At 59.7% G+C, this 15,606-nt stretch overlaps 1 protein-coding gene across 1 annotated transcript in view; it reads right to left on the bottom strand.

Moving 5' to 3' along the window:
* The window catches only part of MPPED1 (metallophosphoesterase domain containing 1), a 61,659-nt gene extending 46,321 nt beyond the window's left edge, over positions 1 to 15,338 (bottom strand). Inside the window, exons 1-2 of the mRNA XM_042990887.1 lie at positions 15,093 to 15,338; positions 7,128 to 7,309 (exon numbers count right to left, since the gene is read on the bottom strand). Of these exons, the coding sequence (XP_042846821.1) occupies positions 7,128 to 7,309; positions 15,093 to 15,316 (406 nt within the window). The 5' untranslated portion in view covers positions 15,317 to 15,338. The remainder of the gene's footprint in view (positions 1 to 7,127; positions 7,310 to 15,092) is intronic.
* Between the last annotated feature and the right edge of the window lie 268 nt (positions 15,339 to 15,606).

Genomic DNA, 15,606 nt, shown 5'->3' with positions numbered 1-15,606 from the left:
GCCTGGGGCACTGCTCCCCGGACAGCGCCCGCACAGCCAAGCAAGAGCACCGGGGCGGCCCTCGTTAACACATGGTCCACCTGTCACATTTTATAGAGGTCGGACACTCAGCAGGGGGAAAGCGAGGTCACCCGATTGGTGCAGGGCAGAGCCAGAGGCGGGCCCCAGGAGCCCCGACTGCCGTTCTCTATCCCCTGCTCTGGTTGAAGAGGCTGCAGGTCCTGTCCACAGATCAGGGTGAGGCCCGTCCCCGAGGAGCTGAGCTGCTTCCACCCCTGGGGATCCCGGCCACACCGGCAGAGCTCCTCACCTGTGCCCTGTCCACACAGTGCTGGACAGTGGGAGAGCTCTGCTGCCTGGAGGGCACGCTGCCGATGCCGGGGGGACCCAGGAAGGGTCCTGCTCCGCAGCGGGGTGCCCCGGGACCGGGGACGGTGCAGGGGCTCCGTGTACTATCTCTGCAGGGGTCATCTCTGCAGCCTTGCACGCAAAACATGAGACGCGCCACGGTCACGGCCCAGGCGTGGCAAGCAGGTGACACGCACACAGATGAGAAATGTTTGGTGGGGAGAGGCGGGAAGGACGGAGGTCAAAAAGTTAAAGGGATAAGACAAAAGCAGGGTCTCGTGCTCACACACGCTGCCGGGGACAGAGCTGAGGGCGGCGGATGGGGACAGCTCAGCCTTCCACGTGAAGGGCGGCTACCCCGCCAGGAAGGGCAGACCGGAGATCAGGGAACAGTCAGAACCTGGGACGTGGCTGCCGCGGGAAGGCAAGTGGTTGAGCGGTGTTGGCAGGGTTGGGGGTGGGGACCCTCCAGCCGCACGGGAGCCCATCTTTTCCCGCAGGCCCTAACAATCCCTGTGCCTGGGGGCACCCTCCAGCTCCTGCGTGGGGAGGGCCGGCGCCCTGCGCGTTCCGGGGCCCCTCACCTCCACCTGCAGCCATCCCGCGGGCTCCTGGGCTACATCGCAAAGAGGCACAAGGCTGCGGGCGGCCCACTTCTGCGGCCGAACCCCTGCGGCCCTCGGGCCTTCAACACTGTGGCAGATGAGGCGAGAACCAAAAACACCGCCGTGGAATGATTTCCCCATTTCCCTTCCTCTCCCTTCCTCCCTCACAGACTTTAATTAAGGGTTTCCTTGCAGGAGACCCAGCTCTATTTAACTAAATCCTTGGACCCCTTTTATATTGTCTTATATCTCGTTTCATGCTAGGGCCCCAGTAAAAAGTTAATTATAACTTCCAAATACTCCATTACCAGGCCCCCATCTTCCTCCCCTGCCTGATTCTGCTAAGGGTAGTGCCACTTAATTAACTGGCACATCTTATGCTTGTCAGACGTCTCCACGCTTTATTCAGCCAACACCTGCCCGGCAGCCCTCAGGGCCAGCGGGGGCGGGGCTCTGAGGACCCTCGCTGACCGGGGCACTATCTCCACGCTCTAGGGGTTCACAGGATCCGGCAGGGGGAAGGCGAGCCTGGCTGGCCGGCCCGCCTGGGGGCCCACGGTGGCTCAGCAGGTAATATAAGCAGGTGAAGGGGGCAGGCAGACAGCAGCAAGGTCAGAATAACAGTGACAGCTGATACCGGCCTCAGAGGGAAGGGAGAGGGCACGCTGGGGGGATGCACGCAGGTTTGGGACAGAACGAGTCTGAAATTCTGGTGGACAGCCAGGAGGAAGTGTCTTCTGAGAAGAGTGAACAATACACCAGCTGGATCTCAAAGGGAAAGCTAAGTGTGGAAAGACGGGGCGGGTGTCTGGGCGGCAGCAGGAGCTGGGGGCCGGAGTGACTGTCATCTGGAAAGAACCAAGGCTTCAGCGGGCAGGGGCAAGACAAGGAGCAAAAGGAGACGGGCATGGGGCGGTGCGGAGAGGACGGCGGTGTGAAGACTGCTGCGGGAGAACCCAAGTTAGCTGGGCGGTGTCCAGCCCCGGGGCGGTGGGGGCAGGGGGGAGGGTGGAGAAGCCAGGAGGGGAGGGGAGGGGAGGGGAGGGGAGGGAACAACTGGCCTGTGGCCTCCGGGGCCCATGCAGGGGTCTGAGGCCACCAAAGCTAGGGGGTGGGAGTGAGGGCTGCAGAGGCCAGGGCTGAGGAGGCCAGCCTGCAACCTGCTGGTCACAGAGAGCGAGCCTGGTGACCCTATGTGAATCAGTCCTTCAAGGCATGGTCGCCAATGGAAGCCGGCAGCCTGGTGCTCACGCCTGGGGCGGGATGCGTGTGGTGTCGAGACCCCGGGTCAGCGGCAGCCTCGGCAGCCAGCATCTTGGGAGGTGGGTGCTGCTGGGGCTCAGCGTCTCCTCCTGTTCTCGGCACCCCTGGCCTCCAAGGGGGACCCCAAATAGCCACCTGAAATACCAGGCCCTCCTTGGTTGGGTCCAGATCCCTGCTGGCCTCAGCTCCTGGCCTCATCGTGGAGACCCCAACTCAGCCTCCAACCCTCGGTCTTCTCAGACCCACCCCAAGTTCTGAGTTGCAACAGCCACAGCTCACACCCTCCTGCAGACAGCTGCTCCCACCCAACGACAGTCAGCTGTGCACAGCCCTGCTGGGGACACAGTGACCGGCTCACAGCACATCAGCGTGCTGCCCACTCGTCCATCCCGAGCCCACAGCCTCTGGCCGCCCCCCACCCCCACCCCGGGCCAAGTGCCGCCTGGTGCTGGGGATGAGGCTCAGCCCTGCCCTCCAGGCGCTGATGGTCTAGGTGGGAAACAGGGGCATGAAGCCACAGATAATGCCCTGCCACCACCAGGATCTGAACGGGGAGCTCTGGGTGCAGAGGGAAGAGAGGCCAACGCTGCCCTACTGTGCGGGGCGGGCTTCACGCGCAGCGACTGGAGGGCGGGCAGGACTCGGCACGACAGGAGGAAGAACATTCCCCACTGTGGGGAGAGCAGGAGCCAAGGCCCAGAGTGGGGACGGAGGAGCACAGCGTCAGCCGGTTCGGGTGACACCGAGGTCATTAGCTATGGAAAAACAAGGAGCTTCCGGCACATTCCTTTCCATTTTCAGCAAGTTTTGCTGTTCCTTTCACCCTTTCTAGCTGAAAAGCCTGTCCTTAGTGATTTTTTAGCTGTTCCCGGAACATTTACAAACCAAGCTGGCATTTCTATTTCATGAATATATTTGGGATATTAATGGGCAACGGGAAAGGTATTAACGGTCTTCTCAGGAGAACCCTGTCGCCCCCAAACCTGCCCCCTCCAACAGACAGACCCAGACAGAACCCTGCAAATGGGCAAAACACGGTCACCACTCACAGCCAAGCCCAGAGCAGCGCACCTGCCAGCAAATTAGAGTCAGCTTGAATTTAGCCACACACACCGCAGTTAGGTGTCCAATCTTGACTTGCAAAGAAGGTCTTTATTAATTTCTTAAATCCCCTCTTGACTGCCTGGAGGTGACCCCTAGAATATGATTTTAAATGCTTTCTGTGAGATCAATGAACGGGGAAGAAGCAGGCTACTGTAGATTTCAAATCCGTAACTTTCTTATCCAAGGAGAAGAGCCTGGCCCTTCCAGGGATGGGGAGTGAGGGGGAAGCCCCGCTGTCCTAGGGAAGGGCTCCAGGTGGCATTCTGAGTAGATGGATGACACCAGGCCTGACCTAAGGCCAGGGCTGCCCTCACCGCCATCTTGGGACACGTTCTGCACCAGATACCAGAGAGGCCACGATTTCTTGAAAAACGGTAAGATTTTACTGTTGCCTTTATATGATGCACATGCTCCGTACAGAAAATCCAGGTAGAGGAGAGAGAAAACCATAAAGAAGAAAATATGCCATGACCCACCACCCAGACATCAATTCTGGAACATTCCGGAGACTTTGCCCTCTCTCTAACTCCGTAATTCAGGCCTTTGAATACCTTTTTAAAGGTCACTCCCCTACACAAACCTCCCCCAAATCCCCTTTGCACTTGGAACCAACCCCCAAATCCCACCCTTGGCCCACAGGCCTGCGAACAGGAGCCCCCTGCCCCCCGCTCCTCAGATGCACTGTGTCCCCATCACCAGAAGGCAAGCATGCCCCGTCCCTCCCACCGCGCTGTCACCCCGGTGCCTGGGACACACATGGCACGTGGGAGGTTCCCAGTGAGACAGACCAAATGGATGAATGAGTACTTCCTTCCAGTCTTTTCTCCGTGCGTGTGTGTGTATAACTGCAGACATAGCTAAGATCATACATCAACACTTCTCAGGAGCGGCACACACTTTTGCCCACACATTGTTCTACCACTTTCTCTGTCTCCTGCTACTCACCCCCATGGCTCAGATCAGATGTTCCCCTCTCCTGGGGGACCCGCCCATGACACCTACCTCTACCCCAAGGGGAGACCTGATCTGGCAAACACCGGTTCGGGGGGGGGGGGCGACAATGCCACATACACAATACTTCACAGAAGCCGATCATTCCTCTATCCTAACGGAGCCTCAAAACAACCTACTTCCAAAGAGGTAGGCAGGGCAAGGGGAGCCTGACCGCCTGCCTCGAAAAGGAGGCCGCTGAAGCCCAGACAGGTCGCGTGGCTGCTGTAATTACCCGGGCAGGAAGCAGACCCAAGATGGCAAAGTGCACACGTTTACGTTGAATCAGAGAGGTTTCACCGTAAGAAGAACAAGAAAGGAGACAACGGCTGAGGAGGAGCTCAGCTCCAGAACCCAACTGCCTGGGTTCGAATCCAAGTAGCTCTGCCACGCGCCTTGGGCAAGTCACGTCACGGCGGTGGGTCTCGGCTCTCTCCTCTGTGAAATGGGGGTGACAACGGCTCCTGCCTCATTCTGTCGCCAGGAGGATGAAAGGATTTGATAAGACACACCAAGCGCAGAGAATAGTGCCCCGCACGCATCAACACTCACTAACCGCTCGGCGTCTGTGAGAGCGCACCTGTCCTGACCATGCACTTGGGCCTAATGAGCCCCCAGCCGGGCTCTCAGCCACGGTCGCCACCTCCCGGGGCCCCGAACTGCCAGCCCACAGAGGCGGAGTCTCACTTCTCACTTTGGGCGACAGGCAGGCTCCCTAAAAGCCCGCTGCAGGTGGACCTCTAGGAGCCTGCTCCTATATAGGTGCTCACTCACGCGCCAATTCCCTGCCGCTCAGTCGAGTAGGGGAGGGGCTTCTCATTCTGGAGTCTGGAGTCTGGAGCCCCCCCCCCCCGACCCCACCCTATCCCACTTGAATGACGGGCGCTGACATCGGCAAACACTTCGAGGCAGCAAAGGGGAGACGCCTGGGGGACCCCCTGTGTAAGCTCATCCTTCCACCTGCAACAACCCAGGCAGATAAATCGATCCAGCTCCGGGTCACATGAAGACCCCGCCACGCCCCCCCCCCAAATTCCCACAGCACGTTGTTCTGACTTCTGTGAAAAGGCAGCTAGAACCATCTTTCTAAAATGGCCGGCTCGCCATGCTGGCCCCCTGGGGTCCCCAATTCCCCTCACGTTCAGAGTCGCGGTCAGCCCAGCCCTCCTTCCGGGGCCCTCACCCTCAACGCCCCAAACCCCCTCACCCCGGCCACAGCACCCGGCCACTCCTCTCCAGTGCCCACCAGCACCCCTGACCTCAGCTGCCCCTTCCCTGCACCGACTCGCAACTGCTAAGTCAGGGCCTGGCCCGGAGTCAGCTTCCCCAGGAAGCCTCCCCTGCCAGCAGAAGGCCATCGTCGGCCTTGACCTGTGCTCCCGGAGCACGTGGCACCATCCCGGCTGCACGGGCGGCCGTTTGCTTCACTCATCCCCTCCTCAGTGACGGGACCTCGTCGGAATCAGTCCCCACCCTTGAGACCCTCAGGCTAACTCTCCTTCTAATTGGGACGAAAACAGCACCGGTCCTCAAATTCACCTGGTTCCCAAAAGTCAAGTAGGCAGTGACGGAGAGGAGTCTGGCCCAAAGCGGGAGCCTGGCACCTGCCTGGGACACAGGCTCGGCTCAGCCTCACATCTTTGGACACCCGCAGCCGTGGCGGGGGGTGGGGGGGGGGGGGGGGACAGGAAGCCAGCGGGGACCCCACCCTAGGGGGGGCAGCCCGGGGCCAGGAGGCGGCACGCGACAAGGCAAGGAGCCGTGAGACAGACCCACCCTGCGGGAGCCCTCTCCCACCTCGGCCTCCACACATTCCAGCCCAAACGGGGCGCTTGACCAGAATCTCCCGTTTGAAAAATCAATATTTAAAGCTCCAAGCCTGCCAAGCGGAGGGAAGGCCTTGCTTGTAAATATTTGTCTCGACTGGCAAAGCTGGGCCTCTCGCTCCTGCGGCTCCCCCCGCCTCGCTCCTGGCCCTCTGCTCACGGAGCTCCCAGCCAAGTGCGCGGCAAGGGGGGGAGTGGGGGGGCTCGGGGGGGGTGGGGACCGTCTGGCGGCCGAGCAGCGCTGGGCACGGAGGTGGGACTGCTCTGCACCCATACCTCCAAGCCAGCGCACTTGCACGCTGGGCCGCCCAGGGGCCGTCCATCTGTCCCCCAGGCCACGGCAGAGACAGCTCGCTGTGCGGTTTCTCTGGATTCTGGGCAGGTTGTTTTTCCCAGGAGGCACTCCACATTTATGTTTTTTGTTTGTTTGTTTGTTTGGGGAAGAAAGCAAAAAGCTGAAGACAAACCCCGGGGGGCACGCTTATAAATCATCGTCCACCATCGCCCATCGAGCTCCACTCCTTCTCCCAACAGCTGCCCCCGGGGAGGAGTCCGCACGGGTCCCCTGCCTGGGGATCCCCTCACTGGGGAAGCCTTCACGCCGGTGGTGGTGGCTGAGCCGGTACAGACCAGCTGGGTGCCTGCCCTGGTATCACCGCTCGTAGAGACTGATTCATTCATTCGCCCACTCATGCCTTCATTCATTCACCAATTATTTATTGAGCACCTACCTGTCTCAGGCGCCGGGGGCTAGACATGCAAATGGACATAAACAAACCTCGACAAAATCCCTTCTGGAGGGCGTCTCCCAGGCCAAAAGAATCGCACAAACTAAGTCACAGCGGGAGGCAAAAGCTGGGGTGGGAGACATGGAGGCGTGGCCGAGAGCGGGCAGTCAGGGAAGGCTGCCCAGGGGAGGTGGGCAGGCAAAGCGAGGCCCGAGAGGGGGGCCCCGGCAGCGCAGGAAGGCCACCTCCGGCCCGGCACCTACCAAGCCACTCGTTGAACTTCTTCACCTCGCTCGGGAGCCCCAGCTCCGTGAAGTCCCCGGCGTGGATGAGCACGTCGCCGTAAGGCATCTGGATGGGGTCCGTCCTCGAGTGGGTGTCAGACACGCAGACAAAGCGGGTATAGCCGGGCGGCTTGGGGGCATCGTGAGGCACGGGGTCCACCCTGCGGGGAGAGAAGACACTGCAGGCGGTGTGCGACCAGCACGAGGCCCGAGCACAGCTCACGGCCCCGCCAGCCACGGACACAGACGGCGCGCCCGGACTTCCCGGTGGGCCCTCGGGGCTCCGAGTCCCGACTCTCCCGCTTGCTGGCTGAGCAAAACGTGTGTCCCCCTGAGCCTCAGTTTCCCCTCAGTAACATGGGGCCCTCAGGGGTTAAAGGAGGTAACTACGGAGTGGAGAGCACCTGTGGGCACGGTGCGATTACGACCTGCTCTTTGGCTGCCGCGGCCCTTTCCATCATCGACCCTCTTTAGATGAGTTTTTCCCCTACTCGCTCCCCTCCCGTGAGGTTTTTAACCCCACAGATAACTGTTCGTGTATGTATGCATATCTGGGCTCTCTAAGAAGAATAAGCTTTCTTCACCCCCTAAAAACGAGTCTCACCCCCCTCCAGAGAATGTAAGTTCTCTTACATTACATTACATTAGCCCCATCGAGAATGCAAGTTCTACGGCCTCTGGTCCGAGTGGAAGAACCAGCCCCAGGCACCGTGCGGGGGGCACGCAGCATCCAGGGAAAGAGGGGTGCAAAAGCAGGGGTGGGGGAGATCTCACAGGAGCGCGGGAAATCAAAGCACGAAAGATAGGCAGCAAGTTTTCAAAACCGTGAGATGGTCTCCTCATTTTTAAAACAAGGGTTTTCCAGGGTTGTGCGGGGAAAGGGTCCCCGAATCAGACCGGGCTTTGGATCCCAGCTGACGTGTGACCTTCAGCAAAACACGTGGCCTTGTTCCGCTCGCCTGTAACATGGAACCACCTCACGAAGCAAAAACCATCAGGAAATTAAAAAGAGCTGCAGAAAGGTAAGTTCTTGCTCCGCGAAGCCCGTCACAGCCCCCTGGTTTCGAGGACGCCAGGGCTGAGTTAAGTGGCCCCGCGTGTCCCAGGGAACAAAGGGAGACCGTGGCTCCCGGTCCGGTGCTCCCCAAACCACGCTCAGCCTCCTCAGCTGAATGATTCTGCCAGGCTCAAAACTCTTAAAAACAACGCAATGACATTTCAACGAGCGGCTCTCTCCAAATGAGTATGCCGCTCGAGGAGTTGTGTTTAAATCTAATTATGCGGCAAACCAAAAGCGGTACCATATCAGTTACATAAATACTTTTAAAGACATCTTTCTAATTATCCTTTTTTTTTTTTTCAGACAATATACTTCGAAGAAATTTAATTAACACCTTACGAGAGACGTGGGTTCAGCATGCTAATGTGCGGGGAGCGTTAGCGCGCTCTATCCACCACAGTGGGAGGCACCAAGCCAGCCTCCCCTCGTCCCGGGAGGGAGCACGCTCGGCCTTTCCGGGGCCGGCCAAGGCGAGTTAGACTCCCGGCAGGTCAGAGTGGGGCATGACCGGGGAGAAGAGGAAAACCCCCAGAGTCTGATGATGACCAACAAGAAGGCCCCGACACCGCACCCCCCCCCCGCCCCGCCTTCCTTCTGCCTCCATCCATTCAGTCAGTCACCCATTCATTCAGCCAAGCACATTCTGCCCACTCACTGTGGGCCGGCCCCGAGCTCAGTGCCGGGGCCCCGGGGATGAACCAGGCCTAAACCCAGGCCGGGAGACCACAGACTGACGGTGGAGGCAGACTTAGCTAGGCAGTGACAATAAGGCCACCGGCCTTGACCGGGCAACAGAGAAGCTGGGGGCCAGAGAAGGCCCTAACCCAGCAAGGGGCTCCCTAGAAGCTTCCAGGAGGAGGCGGGACCTGAGCTGGTCTGGGAGCTAAAGACTCCCTCCCATCCCTGTGTCCTCAGAGTCCCTGCCCTCCTCCCCTGCCCCCAACCCTTTGACAGATGGTCTGGCAGGCAGCTAGGCCTCTGGGTCACCTGTACGTCCTGCCTGCCCCCAGCGCAGCCGATTGGACAAGGGGCAGACAGTTGCTACTGGGCTCTTGTCCTGGCACAGGAACACGAGTGAGCCAATCAAATTCCTTCCTTCCACCCTCCCTCCCTCCTCCCTTCCCTCCTCCCTTCCCTCCTTCCTTTTTTCCTTCCTTCTTTCCTTCCTTCCTTCCTTCCTCCCTTCCCTCCTTCCTTTTTTCCTTCCTTCTTTCCTTCCTTCCTCCCTTCCCTCCTTCCTTCTTTCCTTCCTTCTTTCCTTCCTTCCTTCCTTCCTTCCTTCTTTCCTTCATTCTTTCCTTCCTTCCTCCCTTCCCTCCTTCCTTTTTTCCTTTCTTCTTTCCTTCCTTCCTTCCTTCTTTCCTTCCCTCCTTCACCCCTACACATACCGAGGTCATAAGCATGTCAAAGGTGACAGAGGCCAAGTCAAAGAGACAGAGAGGGATGATGAATGAGGAGAGAGACAGGGAGCGAGAGGCCACCTCCAGAGCCACCTCTGGTCCCAACAACCTCTCCTCCTGTGAACCCTTAGCATGGAGCCTGAGCAGGCCTCAGCCCCGCCCACCATCAGCCAGCCAAAAGCAGGACCAGTGCCGAGGGCTCCAGTCGGGCTGTTGGAGCCTGGGCTCTTTAATTAACTATTCTTATTTCCTTCCACCCCGAGGCTACTGAGCTCAGTGAGGATGCAAACCTAATAATCCCCTGAGGAAAAAATAAAGACTCTTGCTTCTCTGCACTGTCCTCCGGCTATTTAGATTGTAACAAATGCTCAACTTGAAATAACAGCAACAGTAATGACACCGATGCTGGGTGCTCCCCACGGACGGGAGCTCATCCTGTGCTAAGCACGTTACATGCACCCACTGTCTTCGCACCGTGACCGTCTGGGCAGGGTATTATGGGTATGCCCATATTACAGATGAGAAAACTGAGGCTCAGGAAAGGCTTGTCCGGGATCTCAGCTATGCAGGCCGGTAAAGCTGCAATTTGAAGCCAGTCTTTGGTTCCAAAACCCCCACCGGACTGGACTGTTTCTAGACCCAGCTCATTTCATTCATTCAATCTACGCGCAAATGCTTCCTAAAGGCCTCCTAAAGGCGGGGCATCTGCCAGGCACAAGGGATATACCTGTGGACAGGATACCCCCTGAGGTCACTTCGTGGAGTCCCCAAAAACCCAGCCTGGAAGTGTTTGGGAGTGAGGAAAAGAACAAGGAGAGTCAAGATATGGAGAAAGAGAAAGAGAGAGCAGACAAGAAGGTGGGAGAACTTAACAGCATAAGTTGATCCCTAGATCCAGCTGTACCTGAAGCTGGGTCCAAACACGGGCTTTCTTACTAAGTAAGCCAGTAAACTCTTTTATCCTTCAGGCAATTGACACTGAGTTTCTGACACTCGTAATGCAACACCCTGGCTGACACCTGAGTCACAGCAAGACTGTGGAGTCACTGAGGCTGGAAAAGTTAGTCCCATATCCAAGGCCCTGGCTAGTAAGTTGCAGAGTAGATTGGCACCTGGGTCTCCACAACAGGGATCTGGGCATCTAACCTGTTGAGGCTAACAAAGCAAAATGGTTATTTTCCAGCGACATTCTGCGGGCCTCAGAGAACAGGGGACGGCCGCGGCTCTCTCACCGAGACCTGAAACCTGTTGCCACCTGTCCCCAGCCTAACAAGGGGTGTTCCCACAAGAATCACGGCAGCAGGAAGGGTGCAGAATAGAGAGCACGGCCTCTGGCACCCGGGCCTCAGCCGGCACCCCGATCCGGCCACCTCCTCGCCGTGCCCTGGACCCTCCCAGCCCCCAGGCCAGCTCTGGAAGGTGGGAGCCACCCACTCACTCTTGGACAAGGCGGGAGAGCTCAAGGACCCTCGCAGCTGGAAGCCTGGATGTGAGTGCCCCCTGCAGCCGTTCCCTGGGCCCCGGCCCCCTCCTCGGCCTCCCTCTCCCGTCAGCCACCAGCTCCCCGACGTCAGAAGCAGAGGCCATCTCCCCCGTCATCTCTACTTCTGGGGAAATGGGAAGCTCTGAAGGCCAGGGGGCTGGGGCCAGAGGACTCCTCCCTTCAGTGAGGCTCTGACCCCGTCCGGACACGTGACTGGGCAGCAGCCACGGCGGTTCCCAATGGGAGAGTCTGCCAATCCCCTCATTCTACCGTGAGGAAACTGAGGCCCAGAGGAGGGCAGTGACTGGTTAGCTTGGTGTCCACTGCCCAGTGCTCTTTTCACAAGGCCCTCGTTCTGAGTCCTCCGCTGCCCTCCCTTTTCCCTTCCCACCTCTCAGCCTTTGCTTTTGCTGGTCCCCCAACCCCAGGGGCTATGCCACTGCCCCCGGGAAGCCCCCCCGATCTCCCCCACTCTTCCGGGGCCATACTCCCTGCCTTATCCTCATTCCCTTTTCTTTCTTCTTTCCATCTCTCTGCTGTGCCAGGCTCGAGGGACCAGCCCCATGCTGGTGGCAGGGACAGACCCTAGAGCCCGGCGGTAGGGGGTAGGGTCAAGGGAAGGGGAGATCTGGTCTGGGGAGCGGTCAGAGGGCCTTCCCAAGGAAGTGACATCTGGGTGAGATCTGAAGAATGAGTCCGTGTTAGCAGGGCAAAGCATGGAGGAGGCACAAAGGACACCATGTGCAGAGACCCGAGGCAGAAGGAGGCACGGAATGTTCCAGGCTTAGTCCTCTCCTCCTGCCTTGCCCCTTCACGCTCCCTGGGCTCACGGCGGACCCTCATTGTCTCCCGGGGGCCTCTCAGTGCATGGACGGACTGGGGCCACAGGATCCCTTCTGAAGCCCAAGCCCACGGGAGAGGGAGGTCAGCGCCGGGACCGGGAAGTGTGGCCGGGAGGGGGCCTCCCCAGGCCTGACACACAGCCCCACTCCCCTGACTCTGCTGTCTTCTTCAAGACATGCTTGGAGGGTCTTTACACAGGATGACTCAAGTCCCCACCAACAGGACTCCTTTTAAAGGCCAGAGGAAAGAGTTGTTATGCCTGGCACCAACCCCCAGGGCACCTCTAGGGCAGACCCCCCAGGATGACCCTGGCCTGGCGGTCAAGTCTTCTCACCGGCCCCCGGGCCCGGTGCCCGCCCACCCACCCAGGTCAGAAGGGCTGGTGCCTGGAGGGGCTCTCCCGAGGCCACCGCAGGGTTTCTAGGCCCTCAGAGTGAGGGGTCCTGGGCCTCAGGGCCCCGAACCGGGAGGCCCAGATCCAGACATTCATTAGTGAGGCAAAGGCAGCCTCGCCACCACCAGGGTCTCTGGGGGCAATCGCATAAATCACACAGCTCAATCGGAGGCCATGTTTGGGTTGTCACTGTTGTTATTAAATATAAATTGTGGATTTATTAAATAAGGCCCCCTCGCTCCCTCACCCCGGAGACAAAGCCCAGGGTGGTGATAAATCACGTGTGGGGAAGCGGCATCCATCCTCCCTGTCTGCCCCTCGATGGAAACTCGTCATGGAAATCCAAACAGCCGCCTCCAGCAGCCTGCATGCTTCCCTCGGGCTTGGGGGCTGCGGTCTGAAAGGAGGGGGCGGGACGAAGCAGTCCCCCCGGGTCCCTGCATGGCCCTGGCTTCACCCAGCTTTATGCAGAGCTCTGTTTCACAGCCGGGCTGGTCTGAGCAGGCAGTGAGGGAGCACTTGACGGGGAGCCCAGGATCGGGGCTCAGCACACGCCCTCCCCGAGGCAGTGCCCGAACCCCCTGAGCCCCGCGGCCAGTGGGAGCCGGGAGCCCCATGTCAGGTGGTGGCAGCTCAGAGCAGGCCAGGGTGAATCCGCTCTGCCTGCTCTAGCTGGGTGACCACAGGAAAGCCAGGAAGCATTTTCCCCACTGCACCAGTGTCTTACGCTCTGACACACTCGTGGGAAGGTCAGCTCGGCATGGCAGGGACGCGTCTTTGATCGCGGCTGTATCAAGCACCTGGCCCAGCCCAGTGTGGACTGACGGCACGGAACATTTGCTCCCTGGCCCCGCTCTGGGTGGATCTACCTACTGAATCCTCAGCGTTTTCCAGATGGGGAGACCGAGGCACCCAGAGCCCCCTCACAGAGCAGTGGCAGAGCCAGGGGCTCAGAGCCAGGCAGGCGGGCTCGGGGCGCGCATTTCTAACAGGCATGCTATGCACCTGTTCACAAACATCCTGACCCCGCGGCTGCTCGGGGGTTAAAGGGGGAGATGGCCCCTCTCTCACGTGGTCACTCACTGCCCTTCCTCAGGATGCAGCCTGGCCTGCAGGGGTCCGCACGGGAAGGCTTCCCCAGCCCCCAGCCCCCAGCCCCCAGCCGGGCGTTTTCTGCATTCCGCACGTGTCCCCTTTTCCCAACCCTCTCCCAGCTGCTGCCCTCGCTCATCTTCCTTGGGGTCTCAACCTAGAAGTCATCTTCCCCAGAGGGTCCTTCTTCCGCCCCCTGGCCCTCCTCTCCTCCGACCTCCTGTTTCCCTGGCTCTGTCCTGGGGCAGAGGCCTGCCTGGGTGTCTGCTGGGCCCCGGTCAGGGGCACTGTAGGTGACAGCACGGTGCCACGTGGAATTAGCTCTGGCACCCGGGGACCCTTCCTCCTTTTTTTTTAATGTTTACTTATTTTGAGAGAGAGAGAGAGAGCAGAGAAGAGACAGACGGAGAGGGAGGTAGAGAATCCCAAGCAGGCTCTGTGCTGTCAGCACAGAGCCCGACGCGGGGCTCGAACCCACGACAGCCGTGAGATCATGACCCGAACCAAAACCGAGAGGCGGACGCTCAACCGATGGAGCCACTCAGGCACCCCATCCTGGGGACCCTTCTAAGTGGGGGCGCACAGGGGGCACTGGCCACGTGAACCCCACCCGCTCTGCCCACATGTTCTTCTTGTGCGTTCCTGCTGGGGCAGGAGTCCAGCCCAGCATCCAGGGACCTCAGGCCGGGTCCCATCCGGCCCGGGAAGACTAACCCCATCGACGAAAGAGAAAACCCGGCCTGGGGAAGGCCCCCCTCCCTGCAGCAGCCCTGCCGGACCTCCAGGTCCCGGATACTAAGAATGCTGAGACCTTCCTGCCCCAACCTGCCGATCTGGCCCCAAAATGGAAACAGGAGGCCGTCTCCCAAACAGATAAAGTAGGCAGCTACAGACAACACCAGGCCTCAGTCCCTACAGAAATGAGCATTTTTCCAAGCAAGCACGGAGGGAAGATGGGCTGGAGCCCACCCCAGGCCCGGTGCCCGCCTGCCTCCCTCAGCCCTTCCTCCCGTGAAGAAGCTCCCCGCACCCACCCTTCACAGCAGAGGACGGCTCTCGAGGGAACCACAACCCGCCCGCCCCCACCTCCCGGCCTGGGATTGGAAACCCCCCCGGGCTCCTTCTCCAAAGCGGTCCACGTGCCAGATTCTCCAGTCTCCCCAAAGGAACAGCCGCCAGGCCCCCACGGAACCGGGGCTCCCTAGAGACGGTGCTCGCAGCCCTGGAGGAAGTGGGGGATAAACGAGGAGGAGGGTCTCCTAGGAACGCAAGGAGCTAGCTGCCTGGGGCAGAGCAAGGAGTTCATCCGTTTCCTCCCTGGGCCTCCTCTCCTCTCCAGACCTCAGAAAACAATCCAGGGAGGGGAGAGGTTCCCCCCACCGGTCGCGGGGGCTCTCGAGTCTGTGCCCTTGCCTTGGCCTTACTGCTGGGACATCGCTGGCCTTTTCCATCGGCCTCAAGGGGCAGGGAGCGGGACTGGAAAAAGCATCTCTGTTATCTCAGTAGAGGCAAAGGGGTCTGGACGAAAGGGAGGGAGGGAGGGGCAGAGGTGAGGGAAGACAGGCAGCCTAAAACTAGGGTCCGAACCTGCCTGGAGCCTGTAGCAAGCCCCTTCCCGCCCCCCCCCCTCCCCGGCCCCGGGCAGCCGGGCCCGCCGAGAGCTGCCACTTACATCTGCACATGCGGGGGCTGGAAGCGGCCCTGGTTGATGTTGTAGAAGGTGAAGGCCTGGGTCGGGTTGGAGCTGTACTCGTCCACCTCGATGATGAGCCGGCTGTGCTGGTGCCTCCGAGCGGCCATCACGTGGGACTGGGAGAACGCCATGCCCAGGCCGCAGGGCAGCAGGGCCAGGGCCTCGGCCTTCAGGACACCGGGGTCCCACCTAGCGCGCCACATGGGCCTCCGCTGGCCGCCCGGGCATCTCCCGCAGCCACCGCCGCCGCCCGGCCCCGAGCCAGACCTGGGAACAGACTGAGGAGACAGAGCAGAACCGTGCGGCAGTGAATCTGTTTGGGATTTGCTTTATTTAATGTCAGATGAAGATTTAGAAAGAGGAAGGGGGGGGGGGAGAAAAAAAAAAAACAACACAGTCATACAGCTCAAAAACTCATTACAGATCTTTCCAACTCAGCAGTTTGATGAATATACTTTGGTAAAAAGAAAAGGAAAGGGAGGGAAGAGACCAA

This window comes from Panthera tigris, chromosome B4 (genome assembly GCF_018350195.1).
Source record: "Panthera tigris isolate Pti1 chromosome B4, P.tigris_Pti1_mat1.1, whole genome shotgun sequence".
Classification (NCBI taxonomy): Eukaryota; Metazoa; Chordata; class Mammalia; order Carnivora; family Felidae; genus Panthera; species Panthera tigris.
This window is presented reverse-complemented; position numbering and strand designations above follow the sequence as displayed.